The 22,307-nt window shown below is 44.8% G+C and overlaps 1 protein-coding gene across 1 annotated transcript; it reads left to right on the top strand.

Moving 5' to 3' along the window:
- Positions 1-18,032: 18,032 nt before the first annotated feature.
- Positions 18,033-21,347, top strand: MYCFIDRAFT_114242 (uncharacterized protein; the record flags this gene model as incomplete). Its single annotated transcript, XM_007926715.1, has 2 exons — positions 18,033-20,034; positions 20,095-21,347. Coding segments are annotated over 2 exons (3,255 nt in total), but the record flags the coding sequence as incomplete, so codon positions are not given.
- Between the last annotated feature and the right edge of the window lie 960 nt (positions 21,348-22,307).

The following is a 22,307-nucleotide window of genomic DNA, read 5'->3' as shown; positions in this document are numbered from 1 at the left end:
ATTATCTAGCGGAAGACGATAAGAATAAGATGCCCTTTAAACTACTATAGGGGACTAAGTACAAGCGGAAGTTAAATTTGCCTTTATACCTATAAGGCGACTTGTTAAAGGTTAATAACGTATAGTATAAGTTCTTCTACTTATTATAGACCGACGAGGTTATAGACCGACGAGGTTATAGACCGGCTAGTTAAGTATACTAATAAGTATATAGAGACTCGAGAAGAGTTTAAACTAGACTTATTTAGAAATCTACGGATCGATAGTAAAGGGCAACCGTAGATCTTTGTATCCGGACATCTATAGAAACTAGTAGGGCGTAAAGATATAATAATCTTCGTAGCCCTAATCGTCTATATATCCGCAATCTAAATAAACGATAAATCGGACTACTAGAGAGACGACAAATACTAGCCTGTCTATTTAATCGCTAAATATATAAGTAAGTAGCGCTTTCGACAAATTAAGGCCGCTCTATAGTATAGAAGTCCTATTCTAAGAGGGTCTAGTTTGCCTACGTAGGCGTAGATCTTGCTATTAGCAGACCTGTTATAAGAGAGGTTTAAGACTGTCGTTATACCTAGTACTAACTTATCGATCGACGAGTCTATAATCCGCTTTATAGGACGATCTAGCTATATTATAATAATGCGAGGCAAGCCTATACTAATTAGATACTATGTCCTTTGCCTATACGAGGGTAGATACCTATATTTCTTCTTATTCTCGAGCCCTCGAAAGCAACACTCTTAGGAAGCCGAAACAGACGAATTCGTAAGTTGAAGTAACTAGGGTTCTCGAGAGGCATATTGTCGTCTACGAAGAGCCTACAATCGCTAAAATCGCCGAGCGCGCGAAGGAGAGTAATAAGAGGCGTCGAGACAGGCTTAACAAGCTTGCTAGGGATAGTAGTTATAATAAATTAAGTAGTGTCTACGAGGTTAATAAAATAAAGGTCGACTTCTACGTACCTACCTCGAGAGGCGCTAATAATACGGAAAGCGCCGTAAGCGAGCCTAGTAGTATATAACCGACTAACTACGCCTATAGACTCGATCTTAGCGTATAGCTAAGTCTGCTAAGGGTCGCTATCCTTTAACTCTTATTATAACTCCCTTTCTAGATATACTTCTTCTACGTCTATATAGATAATTTGTTTAATAATATAGTCCTATTCGCTATACTAAAGCATCTCGGTATTACTATAAGCGGCACTATACGATCCGGCTCCTTATCGTAGCCTTAGAGAGGCGCTAAATTCGAGAAACTAGGTTAGGTTCTAAAGAACGGGATAAGGAAGAAATCGACCTTTATACTACTCGAACGTAAGACGACTCGTTTCCTATTCGATACACTTATATATAAGGTAATTTACGGTATAGCGGCGATCGTCTAGTAGGATAGAAATCTCGTTTAGTTTCTTACGAATGCTATCGACTGTAAGAAGGGTATGTTAGTAGGTAGATAGGGTAGTAGTAGGTACGAGTAGTATTCGATAAGGAGCTAGAAGGAGAGGGAGGAAGGTAGGCAAGTTAGCCTACTGCTAAGCGCTAAGCCCTGCCTAAGGCATTGAGACCCTAGCTTTACTCGAGCCCGGTTATATACCAATTACGTATAACCTCTTTAGTCCTAATATACGCTTCCCTTCTAAAGGCCGCGCCCTCGTAGCCGGTCTTTGTTCTAGCCTTAACCTCTATTGCTGCTAACTTAGTAGGTCTAATAAGCCGCTTAGTCCGCGCTAAATCGAACGTATAACTACCGATTATATAACTATATTAAACTTCACCTCTAAATAACACAATGTACAACTCTAACTGCGCTATCTCTATATATAATAAACTATAAAGTAATATGTATCTATAAGAATTAAGGGCTATCGACTAATTATAATACGAGCGCGTCTTCCCTACTGCAATAGGTAGACGTACGAGGTATTATAGCACTGCCTCTGTTCTAAGTAATATCGTACGAGTTCTTTGCGTCTACTCTAATAGACCTAGAAATGTCCGCTCCGAGGGTTTGTCCGTTCCGAGGGTTGTTCTTATTATTACGAGGGCTATTATTTACTGTCGTAGTTTCGCTAGCCTAAATTAGTTAGGTTTGGCAGCCTTTAAGTGTTAACTAATCATATCTTTTCAAAAAACTTAGTTCTTCTAGTTTCTATAGGTAAAGGCTATTATAAGTGTAGTAGTAGAGGTTCGCCTCGCTTAAAGGGTCGGAAAGATCGAGGAGTAACCTATTATCCGCAAGATCGACCTTGGCTAGCTTAGCTCTATAGTTTTACCCTTAGTTAGTTTATTAGTCGCTTAATCTTTTAACTTAGTTAAAGTTTTAACTTAGCCTTAAAGTTTTAATCAAACCTTTAATAGGCTTAAGGCTTTAATTAAAGTTTTAATTAAGGGTGCCTTAGGCTCGTAGTATAGGTAAGGTTGTATCTATAGGCGTAGCGACAATAGTAAGTAATGTTAACAATAGCAGCGCTAGTCGTCTTAGCGCTAACTTTATCTTGCTTTCGATTTCCTTCTTCGACTAATAATATACTCCGTAATACTGTTACTAATATAGCCGCGCCGGCCGTGTCGCCCTTTAGCACAAGCGTAACGCCGTCGTTACTATTATTATTACTAACACTATTCGCCTACGCGCGCGCGCGCCGCCTCTATCGACCGCCTAGGCCTTAGGCCTTAACAGAATAAAGGAATAAGAGGGGGACCTAAATACTAGGAGAAGAGCCTTATAGGGCGTATTAGTAAAGAGGTAGAGCCCTTAAAAGAGTATGCGATTAATTAATTAACGCGTCGTAGCGCGCCTAGTATAGTCTTATTGTCCTTTGTTACTAACAATTGCTTGTCTCTAATTAGTTAGCTAATAGCACCCTAGGGGTAGCATTATTCTTAGGCGACATTATAGCCCTTAGCCTTCTTCTTGTTCTTTATACTAGTCCAATACTTATCTAACAACTTAGTTATGTCTTTAAAAGAGTCTTCGGCTTCCTATAAGTCCTATTTAGGTAAATAGCCTTACTATCTTAGGAGGTACTCCTTCTTGCCTTACCTAGTCCGATAGTTTAGGATACGTTCTATAGACTATAGTTCTTCGCTATTAGCTAAGACTTCTTCTAACTTAGCAGGCGCTTCGTCGCCTTCGCGCTAGTAGTATAGTTTAAGGAGGGAGATATAGAAGGTGTTATAGATAGTATAATAAGGAGGAAGCTATAACTAATAGGCCTATATACCCTTAGCCTCTCGAATACGGAATAGGCTAATATATCTTAGTACGAGCTTAGGCCTTGTTTTGCTATTAGGTAATAGGTGTTTGCGGATACGGAGGTTCTTCGTACTAAGTATAACTATATCGCCTTGTTTAAAGGTTATTAGCGTATAGTACTTGTCGTAGTAGGTCTTTTAGTACTCTTAGGCCTTTGTTAACTTCTCGGCTATCTTAGTATAGATTTCTCGCATCTTCTAGACACGTTCTATTGCCGCTAGTATCTCTAGTACTTAACGCGCTTCCCTTTCCTTACGCTCGGCCTCGAGCGAGGTAAATAGATCTTGTAGTAGGGTAGCGTTTTGCCCTATTATAGCTATATATAGCGAAACCTTAGTTAATAAGTATATACTGTTGTTATACACAAACTCTATAGGCTATAGGAGGTTGACCTAATCCTTAGGGTTCTTATTAATATAGCTGCGTAGGTACTGCTATAGGGTAGCATTCTGCCTCTCTGTTTGTCCGTTAGTCTATAGATAGAAGGCTGTTAATAGCCGATGCTTTAGTCTTAGCTATAGGCATATTTCGCTCTAGTAGTACGATATAAATATCGAGCCCCTATCGGAGACTATCCCCTTAGGGGTTCCCTAATAGGTATAGAAGATGTCAGTCTATAGCGCCTCTGCTATATTAATAGCAGTCTAATCTTTGCGCGCCGGGATATATCGAGCGCCTTTAGTAAATCGATCTACTATAATAAGGATAGCATCGTATACGTCCTTACTGCCCCTACGCTTAGTAGGAGGAAGGCCTATAATAAAGTCTATTATTAGCTTAGCAAATAGCTTCTTTAGAATAGGGAGCGAAGCTAACTCGCCGAACGGCAAGTGCTTCGGTGCTTTAACTCGCTAGTATACTATATAGGTCTGTATATACTCCTTTATATACCGCTTACTATTTAGCTAGTAGTATGTACGCGATAGTAACTCGTGCGACCTCTCTATACTATAGTAACTAGCGAGCTTACTATTATAGTGCCTCTTTAAAAGCTCTTATCTAATCGATTGTCTGTCTCCTTTCAGAAGCTCCGTGGATGCCTCAGGTTCTGCCAAGAACCGGCTCTAGCGGAGCGTCTAACGACAACTTGTTAGAAACTATAGAATTTAGGCTTCGCATATAGTAGAACAAGCTCTATATCTCTACAACTATAACAAATGGCGACAACTTTCGCTAAAGGGGGTTCTAGCGCCTAGGACAAATTATATAATACTTAGAATTCATCTGCGAAAAGTGTAAAAGTGTAGGCTATACGGACTGAAAACTGCAGATTTTGACTAGGCTTCGCGTTTGTCTCGACGTACGGCTATATAGGATAGCAACTATATACTCTAACGATTTACTTAATATATCATCTGCATCGCAAAGGTCCCCTCCTTTTATCCCCGTTACCCGTTTGGTTGCGCGATACTTAGTTGTTATATACTGCGCTTCTGCGGAGAGCTAGTCTAGATTTCGAGATAGCAGCATTCTAACCGTATCTCCTCGTTTTCCGCTATTCTAACGACACTAAGCTTATCGATAGCACTCTGCGACTTCAGCATAAACTTGTTATGCATAGAGAGAGCCTACGTCCTTCGTAATCGAGGTACCTTGTTGTCCGATAGTCGCGGCGACAACTCTATTGTCGTATGTCCGATTTTAGCCGTTCTTTCGACATCTAGGACGTTCTAGGCGTATCTATTCGGTCGGTATCTCGTGCGTGCTACAGACGTCTTAGCTTGATTGCTAGTAAAGCGCCGATAAAGCAAATAGCGTAAGACCGGTGTCTCCGAGCAGCGCGGCGTCGTGTTTACTTACACTTAAGGTCCGTACTTTTGTTTCGTGTTTCGTGTTTCGTGTTTCGTGTTTAGTGTTACGCGCCGCGCCTATAAGCTTGTTAGAACTCGCCCTCTATATCTAATCCTAATACACCTTCGTAGACAATCTAACTACTCTACCTAGCTATTATGCTAGGTTAATACTCCGGCCTTAGTAAGAAACAGAGGCAGAAGGCGAAGAAGGCGGCTCGAGATACGAATGCCGCTGCTGCCGCCGCCGCCGCTACCGGCGGTCTAACCAATTTCGGCGAGATATCTACACCGACAACCTAGCGTAATTAGCGCCTACAAGGACGACTCGCTATTAGCCGCTATAATCTAGTCTTCGATATACCTCGTCGCCTAGAATACCTAGCTTACTCGTATACACTAGACGACCTTTAGAACTATTTTAGAGATCGAGTCGATATAATCCAGTTCGAATATCTGCTCGAGGAAGTGCAGCTGTTAGTATAGGATGCTGCTAAGCATCGTGAGGCGCGGCTATTCTTTAAGGAAATTATCCGTAATATCGCTAAAGAAGAAAGAGAACGGAAGAAGAAAGCCGCGAGAAGTCTGATATATATATACTAGATCGAGCTCACTTCGCTATTGTTCTATTCACTATGCGCCTCAATAATGCTATCGGTTGGCTATTGTTACTCTAACTCGCTTACTCGCTTACTCGCTTATTTACCTACTTACTTACTTACTCTATAGCCTCCTTAGCGTAACGGTTAGCCTCTACGGATATCAAATGGCCTATAACGAGACGACTAATAGACCGCACGGAGCAGAGCTTGGTTATTAGTTATACTTGGGTCCTAGTAGATAGATAGGTCTAGACGACTAGGCATTATCAACGCTAGAGGTGCACCTCCAACTCTAGGACCAACTCCGTTGCCTGTATTACTTTAACCGCCGGTTAGGTCTATTACCTAGACTAGATTAATTATCGTAAAGCTACCGACATCTACTATCTCTTCTCTAACAATAGCCGCATCCCTACGATCGGCGCTACTATTAACGCGCTCCCTAGCATTAGCGCTATCGATATTGTCTATACCATAGATAGCCTAATCGTTGATACTAGTACGAGTAATACCTATATCGAGAAGGCGGTTAGACTCGTTCAAAGCATCAACGATACTAGCGATAGCCTCTACCCCTACAGCGAGGATGTTATTAGAAAGGCTATACTTCCTACCTAACTCGGTGTCTACTAACGGATTAAACTCTGCTAATCCCTAGTCAACCAATCTCGATGTATACGAGAAGATCTAAAGGGCCGCCTTCTTTTCGGTATAGTATGAAGTTGTCTTTAGACCGAGGGCCTCTACTATCTTCTGGATGTTAACGGTAGCTGTACGGTTCTAAGATACCAATTCTATAGTCGTAGCGAGGTCGTATATAGAATTGGTATAGGCCTTAATATCCATCTAGAGCTCCTTATTTAGCATTTCTTATATCTCATCTGCACCTACCCCGCGACTATTACCTAGATCGACGACAGTAGAGGCTAATATAGCCTTCTATAGAGTTGGATGAGATGCATAGCTCAATAACCATTAGAAGTAGACTATTTCGCGTCTATAATTCCATTAGCGGGCACCGAGAAAGGCTAGGATAAGGTAGTCGATTATACGGCGTAGGTGTCCGGTGTCTATCTTCCGAATCGACTTATAGACAATTAAGTAGGCTTCAATCTCCTAGACTATCCGAGCCATAGTAGTGAATGCTAGGTCCTTAGCATTACCTTCATTATCAAGCTCTCTAATCCAGGCTTTACGCGTAAAGAGGGCTTCGTAGATAGCTAGAACGATCCTAATGTACTACTCTAGCTTTATAAACCTAATAACGGCCTCTACGATTTCTATGCGGCTACTAGCAATCCGAACGCGCGTAGCTTGGTCGTTAGGATCTGCTTTATCTTCTAGTAGACTAAGAGATGCTTCTAGTCTTCCTCTAAGGAACTCGATAGCTCGAGGGTCGGTAGGCTTTCTAGAAGCATCGATAAAGAAGTTCTTCTTCAGTTCAACGTAGAAGACAGCCGATATACGGGTTTTAAACGACTTGTCTATTACCTAGGCGTTAAGGTAGAACTGTAGCTTACTCTTACTAAGGCGAGGTATACTAAGGTTGATACTATCTGCCTCGATATTGTAGGCGAGCGGCTCGCCCTTGCTGTTCTTATCCCAATAAGTACGTAGCGGCGTATAGCTAGTATTCATCTCGATGTAGAAGAATGCTAGCACTAGTACTAACTAGGCCTTGCTATCGTATGCCCGCATACTCTTAGCACTCTCGGCCTTAACTATACGGTTGCGAGCAATAGTCATCTAGTTACTAATTACTAGGATTAGCTTATCCTAAAAGGCTTTATTGTCCGGATCGAGCTTAAGGAAATCTTCTAAGATATCCTTATACAGCTCATATGTCTCTTAGATTAGTGCTTCGTTATACTACGATACTAGGAAAGGGACGATCTAAGTCTTACCCTTAGCCTTAACTGCAATAGCCGGCTATAGGAAACGCTTATCCGGGCTGCTACCCTAAATATAGACGAAGAGATGGTTAGGCAGTCTACCACTATCCGCGGCGGCAGCGGTAGCGGTAGCTTGCTCTGCCTCTACCTATGCCTATACTGCTTAGGTCGATTAACGGCTACTCTTTCGAGTTCTCGCAGTAGGTTGTTTCTTCTGCTTCTTGCCCTTAAAGTCAAAGCCCTTAAAGACCTCTTTAATTACTAGAAACACGGAACCTAGAGCCTAATCGATGTTATAAAGGGATATAGGCTTCTTGTGCTTATCGCTAGAGATATTGCGGAAGATTGCTCGGACATTCAGCTCCTTGCTATAGTCAAGCATATCCTTAGTTAGGCCCTCTTTAGGAATCTCTAGATAGATAGCAAGATGCGACGTTGTTATATTCTCCTGCTTGGTATTAGACCTAGTTACTTAAGTCCCTCGTCGGTTCGACTAGCGATAGAAGTTATTATATACTAGAACCTAGCAGCGATTACGTCGAACGACCTTAGCGATAAACTTCCGATAGGCACGAGACGTTTTGCGGGCCAGTCGTTACAGTGTACGAAATGCTAGATAGATGCCGAGTGCAGCAAGAGTATTAACTACGCGGGCCTTTATACCGCTTGTATACAGATATAGGCCGAATTGCTTTCTAAACCACTCCGCATCCTAGGCGGCAATCGACTAGGCTATAACCTAGGTAATAAGTATAATGCGCTTACGCATGCGGCCAAACTTGTTACTAATGATATCCTACTACAAATCCTCGTCGACATCGATAGGCGTATCTTCTTCGATAGCGTCCGCCGCCTTAGTAGTATTAATGCTAGTTAAGATCTTGTCTATACTGTATCGCTAGTTAGGCAGCAGTATCTAAAGCAGCTTGTACTAGCTTGGTGCGGTATTCTTAATAATCTAGTCTATTTCCTCGAGCCGATATTCCTCACCCTCTATAACGCTATATAGATTATAGATATCGAAGAACTTCTAGCCGACTAATCGCCTTAGTTCTACGCGAAGGACCTTAGCGCTAACAAGACCTTCCCCTAGCATAACCTTTTTAATAAACCGATTAGCACGATGTCGATATTCTCGCTTGCTAAACCGCTAGAGATATAGCGATACAAGCCTAATAACCGACATATATTGCTTATTAAGCATATCTATAACTATATCAAACTTCTCTTCCTCGGAAAGCGGGCTCTTACGCTTCTTACGCTTGTCTTGCTTAGTCGATCTAGTAGCCTTCGGACCCTTCGCAGCACTAGCGGCCTTGCTATTCTTGCTATAAGATAGCTGTTCTGTATTAGACTTATCCTCCGACTCTTTATCCTCCTATTTACGGTTATATGCAGGGTTGTAATCAGGACTATAGGGTGCGCGCTCCTTAGCAAGGATATTATCTAGTACTACATCGTTACGACTACCCTTACGATCGGACTCTTCCTCGTCGCTTTCTAGGGCATCTTCGACGGTCGGCTCTATATACCGCTATACAATAGGCGCGTAGCGTAGGCGGAGGCTTTGCTTATTGCGGCCTACCTGAATAAGGGCTTCTTCTTCTACCTTCTGCCTCGCGCGCTAGTCGCGACGGAGCTTAGTCTTCCGCGCCTAGATAGCGACGGTATACGCTAGAAGCGCCTCGAAGAGATCACTAGCGAGGGTATCGAGGCCTAATAATAGCGGCGCGCCTAGGGGATCTGTATCTATCGGATCTGCTATAGTTACTTAGTTGTTGCAGGATTCTTAGCAATGTAGATATACCGCATATATGTATCGCAGGTAATAGAGGCTAAGATTAGAAGGGAAGAGGCGCTTCTTTTATAGGCTAGTAAGCAGTAGAGGTCAATGCTTTATCGGATAGACCTACCTTAGTAAAGACTATACACCGTCTTCTTATGCACTGTCTTACTTACTATACATTGTCTTGCAGCAGTCGCTTGCTACAAACACCTTTCTAGATCGATCCAACGCGCGACCAAGACGGACACCTACATATTTCGAGCGAGACTGTTTGCTAACGAAACCTTTTAATATACGCCTAGTCGCGATCGATATTGTCTAACAATAGTACACCGCGCACTTACGAAACCGACATTAATGAATAGCGTAGGCTTCTAAGAGCTAGATAAGGTATACATATGATTGTATGTGTCTCTAGCGTTGTGCAATACTAATCTCCGTAGATAGAATGCCCTTACTAAAAAGCCGAATTTAAGCTTTCAGAGTCGCTTTAGCGTATTCGATGTATCTTAACACTATAACGTCAAACACTTCCGAGCCGTATATAAGACTGGTTCAGAATTGGCCGCTCTATCTGATAGTATGTGTTTTATATCTATCCTAAAAAAAGCGACATGCGACCTTTCGAGCTAGCTTCGAGTAACCGGCGGTAGGAGGGTACATTATTACAACGCATCGAGATACGACAAAGGCGCCTATATTAATCCTACTCAGAATTGCACGCGCTACAAGCTTATATTGGTTTCATCGTTGTACGACAAAAAGCGATATCCGATGTGTTGTAGGCGTAGACCTTAGCGGCTAGCTATATACGACCGGCTATAGGAGAAACGATATAACACTACAATACAACGTCGCATATATATAATATTTATATTGGTCATCTTCCCTTTACATGCTCTATCGAATGCACTATTCAAATTTATGTATTTCGCGTTGTGTAATATACCTATATTTTGCGAATAGTCAAACCCGTACTTTTCTACAATTTAGCTTTAGACCCTCGCTTCGCTCGGGGCGGCAAGCCGCTAATAATAGAAGCAGGGTCTGACTAGAGACAGTCGATTGTTTAGCGGGGATATAATATCTGCCCTTAAACTTTAAGTAACCTTTGTCGTCGATCGACTAGTTATTACTCTTACTAGATCGAGTCGCCCGTCTACTTATAAGCTTATTAATGCGCTCGATAGCAAAGGCGTCCCTCTACTAAGTACGTAATAGCTTATCTATAAACGATTGACTATCCCTATTTATAAGGTTATTTAATAGCACCCTCGCTATCGAACGAGGTACGTATTATATATATCTAATAGTACTAGCAGCCGGAACTACTACAACCTCTTCTATAGTGCTATCGCTATAGATAGCAATATCTTCAATCGAGTTATTATAGCTCGAGCGATCTACGTCCTTCTTAACGTGTACTAGAAGAACGACAACTCCGCTATAGTATTTATTACCGCTACAGGGTCCGGAAGTCCGCTTATCCTACGCTTGCTTATTAACAATACGGGCTATAGCAATCTTATACTATAGGGTTAGAAACAATAAATTAATGTACTAAGTCTCGCTATCGTAGTTAGGCCGCCTCGATAGGCTATTAGTAGGGTTACTTACGCCTAGCCGATATAATACATTAAAATCGAACCCGGCGAGGTAGACGGCCTATCTAGCCTGTCGACCTATAACCCTAGTAACCTTCGTAATTCTACGGAGGTTGTTATAGTCCGTATAGACCTAAATTGTATACTAAGCACTATCGAGATAGTAGCGCTAATACTTAAAGGCCTCGATAATAGTTAGGAGCTCTTACTCGTAGGTCTTATATCGACGCTCTATATCGATTATCTTTCGTAAAAAGAAGGCAATCGGGTACTAGTAATAGTTATTATCTAATTGCTATAATATAATAGCCGATATAGCGAACTATAAAGCGTTAGTCTTAATTCGGATCTGCTTACTTAGTACGAAATAGTATAATAAGGGGACATTAGTAAAGCGTTGCTTTAGACCGTTAAAAGCGGCTTGTGCTCTATTAGTCTATTTGAACTCTCTAGTTAGGTTAGCCTTAGTTTTAGTAAGCTTAGTTAGGGGTATTATATACCGTAAATAGCCCTTAATAAAGCGACGATAGAAATTAGCGAAGCCGAGGAACGACTATAGTTCCTTAATTGACGTAGGAATAGGCCATTTAGTAATAGTTTTAATCCGATTAGGATTAGCCTTAATACCCTCGGTTGAAATAAGGAAGCTAAGGAATAATACCTCTTTAGTAGCAAAGGTGCATTTAGAAGGTTTGTAATACAGTCTATAGGCTTATAGGCGGTCGAGGACCTTACGCACTACGGCCTAGTGTTCTATAATATTAGGTAAATGTGTATAAACTAGGATGTTATCTAGGTAAACTATATAGAGATAGTCTAATAGGCCTAATAGGGCCCGATTAATATAGGACTAGAATATAGCAGGGGCATTAGCTAGCCTAAATAGTATAACTAAGTACTCGAAATAGCTATAGCGAGTACAGAAGGCTGTTTTCTATTCGTTACCCTTACGAATGCGGATACGATAGTACGCATCCTTAATATCTAGTATAGTATAGTAGTAAGCCCTAGAAAGGCGATCGAGGGTTTTATTAATAAGAGGGAGTAGACAGCGATCTTTAATAGTAACAGCATTAAGCCTACGATAGTCGACATATAGGCGTAGGCTACTATCCTTCTTTAGTACGAACAGGATAGGTGCACTAGCAGGGCTGTTACTATACCGAATTCGACTATTAGCTAGGTTTTCCTCTAGGTACTTACGCAATATAGCAAGCTCTCGTTTACTAAGGTTATAGAGGGGTCTAAAAGGGACCTCTTTACCCTCTATAATATTAATCTTATAATCCGTCTCTTTAAACATAGGCAATGTCGATACTAAGTAGTGTTAGAACATATTAATATAGGTCTCTCGAATAGGCTCTAGTATACGAGCAAGCTAATTAGGGTCTATACTATTAGGGGGCACAGGTTCATCGTTATTACTACTAAGTAGGTCGGCAGTTAAATTAGCTAAGGCGGGTATTAAGTTACTAATAAACAGGACCCTAATATCGTTAGGGCACTCGCTAACATTAATATACTTAATATCCTCTTTCCTAGCGATCCTAAATCGCTACTATTAGCTGCCTAGGTCTATAGCTATAGCGTAGTACTTGAGAATAGGGTTGCTAATAACAATATTAGATAGGAGGTTATCTATATCTACTGCGTAGGTAGTAAAGTCTAGAATGCGCTCGTTGCCGAGGTTATCTCTTAGTACTATATAGACATAGTAGGCTCTATAAGTTAAGTGCCGAGCGTTATTAAACTAAGCAAGGGTTAGCAGGTTAGTTCTAGGCAATTGTCGGAGGTCTAATTACTTAGCTAGGCGATAGTTGATAAGGGCACTAACTGAATTTCCCGGGTCTAGTATAACCTTAGCTCTATAATTGTTGCTATACGAGTCCGATACGAGACAGGTACGTATAATAGCTAGTACAATGTCGATAGTCTTACGCCGTATAAGGCTAACAGTTAGTACGGCGCTTACTCTTTTTTCGAAGGGTAGCCTATAGGGATAGCATTAGCTACTAAAAGGTGTTTCCTATACTTAGCGGAAGTACGGTCAATTCGGGCCTAGTCCTTAGGTTTGTCGCATTAGCCTAGTAGATAGCTAGTGCTGTTACAGTTAAAGCACTTCAATCCGGTTAGTAGGCTGCTATAGCTATTATTGCTGTTGTTAGCCGAGCGGTTAGCATTATAGGGATACGAGCCCCTTCTACGGCCCCTATCGCGGCCTCCTCTATATAGCCGGCGGCTACGGCCTCTTCTACGGTTATTGTTACTATTCCTATTGTTAGTATTGTTATTATAGTAGGAACCTTAGTTTCCTCCGCGGCTACTACGATTGCCGCGGTTAGTACTAGCTAGCCGGATCCTCGATTCTAGTCGTTATTAGAGCTAGATAGCTCGTTCGGCTGTTTCCACTTCGACTATAAATTAAATGCGTATTAGGTTAGCTTATTCGAATATACGGCGACGGTCTAATTCGAGGATAAGTTCCTATCTAAGTTTTAGGCGTATCTCGGAGATCTATATAGAATTAGTCTTAGGCGGAAGGTCGTCTTTAAGGGTTTTTAAATAGGCCTTAAACGAGCGGGCCGATTAATTAGTCTTCTATTTAGCTCGAAGATATAGGTCCTAAGCATATTATTGCCTTAGTATAGGGTTTCTAAGGGTATCTAGCATAATAGTTTTGTAGGTCTGCTACTAAATAGCGGTCTAGTCGTCGAGGGAGTCGAAATAGTTATCCTAGGTACGTTTTAGGTCTCTATCGATGTACTATATAGCATAGACGACTAAGGAATAGTTATCTAGTAGCGCTCTCGGTGTATTGCGCTAGTTAAGCTTATAGTTACGAATATAGTCGTTATATTGTTTTCGACTAGAGCTATCGAATACGGTACAATCCTTAAGTTTAGCATCCTTCTTTTAAATAGTTAGTAAGGAAGGCCCTACTATTAGTTTAGTTATCGGGGCTTCCTAAAGGCGGCGAAGCTTAAGAAGGTTATCCTTTAACTATTGTTCTTAGCGTAAAGTAGTAAGCCTGTTTTAAGTAGCTTCTTAAAGTCTCCCTACTAGTTAAGGACTAAAGGCTAGTTAGCTATATCGACGATTAACAATGTTATTAAGAATGTCGTCGACAGGCAATTCTAGGTTGTTACCTAGAGTTATAGGTTCTTTAGTAGGCTTAGTAGTAGGCTCTTTAGTAGGAGGCACTTTAGTAGGTACTTTAGTAGGCACTTTAGTAGGCACTATGCTACTAGTATTATCGTTGTTAGCACTGCTAGCGGCAGTACGGTTGTTGTTTTGTAATAAACTGGCTATTATAAAGGGCGACACTAATAATATATTGTTAGCCCCTAAGATGCGGATATAGCGGAATTAGTAGATATCGGCCTAGTATGCTTAACTTAGTGTAATAGGCCGTATAGAAGGCCTTGCTTGATAATTAGTACGGTTGTTTCGATAGAATAGTACGTATAGGTCCTATTCTTCGGGCGCAATATAGTTAGATTAGTCTTATTCGTAGCTATACCGCTAAAAGCTTGAAATAAGGACTATCTAGCTGCTACCCTTAAAGGGTAGATCGAATACTATATAAGAAGGGTATATTAGTAGGTAGATAGGGTAGTAGTAGGTACGAGTAGTATTCGATAAGGAGCTAGAAGGAGAGAGAGGAAGGTAGGCAAGTTAGCCTACTACTAAGCGCTAAGCCCTGCCTAAGGCATCGAGACCCTAGCTTTACTCGAGCCCGGTTACATACTAATTACGTATAACCTCTTTAGTCCTAATATCGACCCCCGAAGCCGTAAAACTCGCATATAGGCACGCCTACGAGCCTATAATAATACCTTTATCGATACCTACGTACGACCTTACTAGAAAGCAGAACGAGAACCTAAACAAATTCCGAAGATCGCGGCACTCTATAATAATTATATAGGCGGTATAGATATCTACGATTAATTCTAGTTCTACTATTTCTCTTAGTATAAGTCGAGGAAGGGATAGTACCCGCTATTCTACTTCCTTCTTAACGTAGCTATTATTAACGTATTTATACTTCTTCGAGGCGACAAGAAGAATAAGGACTTTACTTACTAAAAAGAGTTTCGAGTTAAACTAGCGTAGCAAATAGTCTAGAAGGCATAGAGTAAGAAGAACGCTCGCCTTACTAAAGAGGCTATAGCAAAGGCTCTTCGTATACTAACTCCGCTACCCCCTCGAAACTACGGCTAGTTTATCGCAGGTTATACCTATAATAGTAGTAGAAGAAGATCTAAACGCTATTAGATTAGGAAAGGTAACAGCTTGCCTATAGCGGAAGAGAAACGACGCCTCGAGTATAGTAGAAAGGCAGTCTACGTAATAAAGCCTCTATTACCTAAGCAGCGCTACTATCTCTATAAGTACGTAAGAACGGCCTAGCAATTCAAATAGTAGCCTATTAATAAGCGTAGTAAGTACAAGACAACTAAGATATATGTCTACTACGGTCCTATTGCTATCTATAGAGCCTACGAGGTTATATAGCATAACTAGCCTAATCTATATAACTTCTTTAAGAGTTAGGAGCCTAAGCAATCTTCGACCGCTACTAACGATTAATAACCTTCGCCGCTACCGCTATATTCGACTCCTAAAAAGCGTAGGTTAAGCACTGTTACTTTACGAGCGAGGTAATTGTCGCTTCTAACTAACTAACCCTTAACTCGAGCGCCTTAAACTCCGCCCTCTTAATAACTATTGCCTTACTTCGAGAGCCTTCTTTAACTACTAGCAACTCCTTAGCCTCCTTCTATAGAAGGTTTATATCTACCCTTAAGTCCCTTACTACCTCTACGAGCCGGTTAACCTTAGCTATAAGTAGACTAATATTAAACTACTTCTTAAGTAGACTTAGCGGTTTAATTAGTGCTAGAAGTGTGTCTTTACTAAGCTTATAGCGACTTAGTCGACGGCGTATATAAGACAACCGAGACTCGGTTATTAGTAGCTAATTAGTTATTAGAAGGTCTTAATCTACGGTCTATTATCTATATACCTATCTCGGTAGCGTACTTAGCGCCTCTATTATATATGCCTTCTTCTATACCTTCTTCTATACCTTTACTTACTAAGGTTTACTATAAAACCTTTACTAGGGGACGACTCGTAAAGGTGTCGGCTTCTTAACCCTAAGCTCTACTACGGCTAAATCCGAGATCTAATCGGATATCTTTGCTATTCGAAAGGCGATATAAGTTTGTATAGGGCTATACTACATTTAGTATTAGAAGTAGAACCCGATAAGAGTAGAGCTAGGGTAGGTATTCGACGGAGTTAACTACGGAGGCGGTTAAAGGGATAGGCATGCTACTATATACCGCGATTTAGCGAGATAGCGGACGGCGGTAATCCCTAAAAACGGGATCTAACTAGTTAAAGCTAGCGTACTGCCTAAAGGAATTATCCGCACCTTTAAAAAGTCTACGTCTAACGCTTTCAAGCTAGCTGCCGCTTACGGGGATTACCCCCGTCCGCCATCTCGCTTAATCGCAGTGTATATACTGTACAATAATGCATGCTTGGAAAGTCAAGGCGAACCTTGACTGCCGAAGATGCTTTGAAATTTGGCGGCATGTGGAGCCCCTAGACCGTTAGAAAAGTAATAGGCGTGCATCATTGCTTCCAATTGCTGTGCGGCGGCGCTCTAGCGTGCTTTGGTTGAGCTGACTACTCAGCGTTGGCCCGTTGCTGTGCTACGCCTCCGATGGACAGGCTGTGATGCGAGAGCAGAATGTGCTGCTATTGTGACTTGTCACGTACTGTAGTAGTAGTAGTACTGTATGATGCGTTGACCGTAGCTTTGACGCGTCCACAGACCGCATCGCTCTACTACAGTCCAGATATAAATCAGATTTCTCCAATGCTCGGCGTCGGCGTGCGTCGACTCCCAGGGGTCAGGCTGGCGAGAGAGCAGTGGTCGTTGAGGCTATTCTACCGTTTAGCACGGCGTCGCGCTGGTTCAAACCGTTGCGCTGGGCTCTTCTGACTGCGAAAGAGGCTACTCTCGTCGGCCGCATAGAGGTCGACGATCAACGGATGCCGGAATGGCGACGCTAAGGCAAAGCAAAGCCAGTCCTTCGCCATGCCATGGCCCATCATCATTGTGCCGACGTGCACGACGGCGCGTGAGCTTGTGCAAGTGGTCTCCTTGTCACATCGCGTCGCTCGCGTCGCTCGCCTGTCGTCGTTCCTGCCATCTGACAGACTGACACCTGGACAGCAGGAACGTCCCTTGCTTCTGACCTCGACCTCGACCCCGACCTCGACCTGGAACCTCATCAGGAGGCAGGAGTCAGCAGCAACACACCGGATTCGGCAGTTGGCATCGCGCACCCGACGACAGCAGCCAGGCCATAGAATAATACTACTGCTGCCCTACAATCAAGTCATTATTGGATTGCACCAGACTCCACCGAGCCCTGCGGCTTTTGATTGCCTTTGCAACGAAACTCCTGGTCGAGCGTGAAACCAGCATTCGTCGGGCACCCAGCGCGATTGCCTCCAGCATACGCTCGAGAAGCTAATTACCACGCGCATGCCCCGCAAGCCATCCTTGCCATTGCACGGTCAGTAACCAACTCTGCCTCGACCCCCAAACAGCTCCAATATTCTCAGTGGCACATTGCTGCCGACGTGCGGGCGACGCTCCCGACGGCATGGCATGGCATGGCATGGCATGGCATGCATTCCTCGGCCACAACACAACATGACATCCGAAAAGACTGACGACCCTCTCTCCAGCAGCACATTGTTGACGCCACCCGCGACACACCATCACCGCTGCCGCCCCGTGCAATCTTCATGGACCTGCGACTTGCACACTAGTTGGCTGTGACCCGGCCTGACCACTGCACCGAACCTCATTTCCCGACCTCTGCTCGACCGGTCTTATGGACGCTCCCCCCGACGAACCCGCTGCGCGTCAGCGCCCTCACAGCGAACACTGGGAAGGATCCAATGCCACCGCGGGAGCCCGTCCACCATCTGCCCCGGCCCTCTGCACACCGCATAGTGCCACATTACAGGCCAAGCGCCGCTCACGACCTCACATACAGACGGCCATCACAGCAGGCTTCGTCGCCCACATGACGCCACCACAGACGCCCGGCAGTCCGCCGCCTGACATGGACGTGGTGCCACTCAATCAATCACTTTTCCACAACTACCTGCGCGCCCTCTATGCCTTCGATCCGGCAACGAGTGCCATGCCAGAGGAAGACACTTCGCTTGCCACTGTCGCCATCAGACCTGGCGACCTCATTCTGGTGCATTGCATACATGCGAATGGCTGGGCTGACGGCACTGTACTCAATACTGGCGCCCGTGGATGGCTACCCACCAACTACTGCGAAGCGTACGACCACGCCTATTTGCGCAATCTTCTCAACGCCATGACTCAATTCTGGGACCTGATTGGCGCCGAAGAAGATGCAAATCTGTCGACGTTCGTAAGGCAAGACTATATCAGAGGCTTAATCGCCGGCGTCAGATGTCTTTTGGAGCGAGCTGACTGCTTGCATCGAGAATCCCCAACAGTCAAGCGACATGCCGGAGTACGGAGGATGCGCAAAGGGCTCTTGGCGGATTTGTCCACGTTGGTGCAGATCGCAAAGAGGCTGCAAGAGACCATCAGCGAACCATTTGCCGGAGAAGTTGTCCACGTGCTGCTCGATGACTTGATCTGCAAAGCATTCAAGGTCGTTACTAGAGCGGTCAGCTTCACTGACGTCTGGACTCAAGACACTGGCAACGACTCCTTACGATTAAGCATGTACGGGAAGCCAGTATCGGAGGCCCATCTGGAGATTGACACGGCAATGTCGGCATCGAAGGACATGGCCGGTCCAATCGACTCTGGAAAGCATCTACCGGAACTCGGCGTGCGTGCGGATGCTTCCCACGAGCCACAAGACGAACGCCAGAGCATTGACGAGAAAGCCCCGCGCCACTCGGTGGTGTTCACGCCTCCTGATGGCGTCGTCGCTCATCGTCTCTCCACCATAACAAAGGACAAGATTCCCCACGGCTTAGGATTACTAGCTTCTGAGCAACTCGCAAATGTACACGACGTCTGCATCAGTCACATCGGTGCATTCATTGGCCACCATTTGCATGCAAGACCTGCTTCTGAGCTGGTTGCCACTACTGAGCGCCTTGTGAAAGCGTGTCGAAGCATGCTCGCCATTATCGACGAAGTATATACGCATGACCCGCTAGCATCGCCATCCGTGCAGCAGGTGAAGAAGGACTTCGAAGTGAAAATAGAAGAGCTGGCAAAGTCCACTCAGGATGTGTTCAGATTTTCTGAAAATCCAGAGGACGACATCATCATGCTGCCCGGCCAGACCGACCATTTGATCAACCTAGGCACCAGCATGATCAGCAATACTGGGCAATGTGTGGTCAAGACACGGCAACTGATCGAGCAAATTGGAGATTTCGAGCTCAAATCCGCAGGTACTCAGACATCTAGGAGCAGCCGTGAGATTCAGCCTGAACAGTCGGTGGCAGCGCCCGAGGAGCCCGGCGAGCGAGATGTCAAAGCAGAAAATCGACAATCCATCGACATGAAGCTGACGCCGCCACCCGCTGCGCCTCCACCAGTGCCAGAGGAAGCACGCACCGTTGTAGAAGCGGAAAGTCCTCTCGCAACGTCTGCAGAGGCAGGATCGTCGACCGAGGAATTGAACAAGGACTTGCCACCACTACCTGTGTCGAATCATCGGAGGTCAATGGTTCGAGCCTCGCATACTTCAAGTATTCATGGCGTGGAGTCGCTGAAAAGCCCACGGACCTTCCGCTCTGACTCTATCAGCCCAGCCCGAAAGGATAGCTTTGGCATCTCGATAGCAGGCTCTACGGAGACATTTTTCAGCAGCACACGAGATTCAAGCATGACTGCTGCTTCCCAAGCTTCTACTAGGGCAACGACTCCTGAACAGTCTAAGGACTCTACAACTCCGGACCCAGCAATGATGGATAGCTTCGCGAGCCTGTCTAGCATGCGCTCGCTGGGTACGGAGGCCAGCTTAGACGTGGAGGCGCAGCTCCTGCAGAAGAGTTATGCACATGAACTTACATGGAACAAAGAAGGGCAGGTCACTGGTGGCAGTCTTCCAGCCTTGGTGGAACAGCTGACAACACACGACGTGGCACCAGATCCACAATTTGTGACCGCCTTCTTCCTGACGTTTCGAAAGTTCACGGAACCCCGAGAATTCGCCCGGGCCCTGATTGACAGATTTGATTATATCGGCGAGAGCAAGACGAGTGGCACCCCCGTGCGACTACGCATTTACAATGTCTTCAAAGGCTGGCTGGAGACGTATTGGAGCGCGGAAGCTGATAAGGATGCTCTTGGCGAAATTCGCTTCTTCGCCCTCCACAAGTTGAAGCAGGTGCTGCCCACGGCTGGTGACCGTTTGATAGAGCTGACGCGGAGAATCACTGAGGCCTACTCAAATGGAACCATTGACGGTCCTCTGGTCTCCGGCGTTGGGAAATCAAGCATGTCGATCAGCACGCAGACCAGGAACGATATGCCGGACTCCGTAGTCACCATTCGGCAGCTCAACGCTCTTCGACTCGCGGCAGAGGGTGGAACGCAGTGCAGCATCGTGGATTTCGAGCCCGTTGAGGTTGCTCGGCAGATTACTCTACTTGTCGCGAAAACCTACTGCGAGATCCGTCCCGAGGAGCTGATCAGTATGGAATGGTCAAAGGTCAACACCAAGAAGGCCAAGAATGTGCGTAAGATGTGCATGCTCAATACTGATCTGGCACACCTTGTTGCCGACACGATCCTGGCCCCAGATTCAGCCAAGTCCCGAGCAGCCATGATCAAACAATGGGTCAAGGTGGCAGTTGCATGCCTCGACCTCAACAATTACGACTCGGTCATGTCTATTATGTGTTCTATCAACTCTTCGCCGGTGCAACGGCTCAAGAAGACATGGGACGTGGTTAGCAAGAAGACCAAGGCCCGCTTGCAGGAATTGGACAAGGTTACCGACATGTCCAAAAATTACAACAGCCTACGTCGCCGTCTCGAAGCGCCTGCGGCGCCTTGCCTGCCATTCCTAGGTGTCTATCTGACGGACCTGACGTTCGTCATCGCCGGGAATCCTAGGAAGCGACATGTGCCTGGCAGCGTGACCGAAAGCGGCGAAGAGCTTTCTGTCATCAACTTCGACATGTACATGCGCATCGCCAAGATCATTAGCCATCTACAGAGATTTCAAGTGCCTTATCGGCTCAAGACGGTGCCTGAAATGCAGACGTGGATGGAATTGCACCTCGCGCGCATGCGTGCAGGCCACGATGATATGGTCGGCACCTTCCACCGTCGGAGCCTCTTCATTGAGCCAAAGGACAAGGATGGCGAGCGAAAACATTTCATGATTCCCGGCTCTCTTGGGGAAGAGCGGCCGAAGACGAGCATGACAAGCCATCACAGCGTTGACCGCCTCGACTTCTTTCACCGAAACATCTCTTTCTCAATGAAGTCGCCGTCTCCGAACTTGTCGGATGCGGCGGAATCGTCGAAACGGAGCAGCGCTCAATGAGGCACACGTTTGCCTAGAACGATGACCAGCACACAGTACAGCTTACGGTATTTGGAACAAGGAGTTATTTCTGGAGTAAAGTGGTTGGACAGACCAGAGCTGTTTTCTCTGTGTGTGTATACCTACCACAGTTTGGCATGTGTTATGAGATACCCCATTGCGTTTGAGAGCGCTTAGCTCTGATTTGATTCTACTAATACCGTCGATGGATTACCATGGTCGATGCCGGACGTCGGACTTTCACGAGATTGGGCCTTTCATGGCCGAGACACGGCATGGATCACAGGGGAACTGTGCTGCCGTGTCTGGGATGTGTCGACGAATGGAGAGGAGCAAGTCACAGGCACGACTTCTAATGTACAATGTAAACACCAGCTACCGAAACAAGTATGTAACAGATTTACTGTGGTCGACATGGCCGAAAGTGTCTTTGGCGCTATTCACTCCTTTCCGTGTATGGCGAGTTTCGCAAGCCACGCTGGCCGAATTAGGCAGTTGGGAATAGGAGGTCCGAGTAAATTGGCGTAACGGTCGTCCCAACATTCTGTGAAGGCGAACCCACGAATCCATCCACTTTGCACCATCCCGATCTGGACGTTTGTTTATACGCCATCGTGAGGCAAAAGTGTCGCGTTCTGGACACGTGAGAGCCTTGTCAAAACAACATGACCATGTCAAATGTGATTGTTGTATCCGCGGCTTTGGTGGAGATGAGAGCGGCGTTTTCCTCTCGTCCAATTCCGCTGCGGATCGCCGTGGCCGTGGTTA

The sequence above is a fragment of the Pseudocercospora fijiensis genome (genome assembly GCF_000340215.1).
Source record: "Pseudocercospora fijiensis CIRAD86 unplaced genomic scaffold MYCFIscaffold_3, whole genome shotgun sequence".
In the NCBI taxonomy this organism is placed as follows: domain Eukaryota; kingdom Fungi; phylum Ascomycota; class Dothideomycetes; order Mycosphaerellales; family Mycosphaerellaceae; genus Pseudocercospora; species Pseudocercospora fijiensis.
This window is presented reverse-complemented; position numbering and strand designations above follow the sequence as displayed.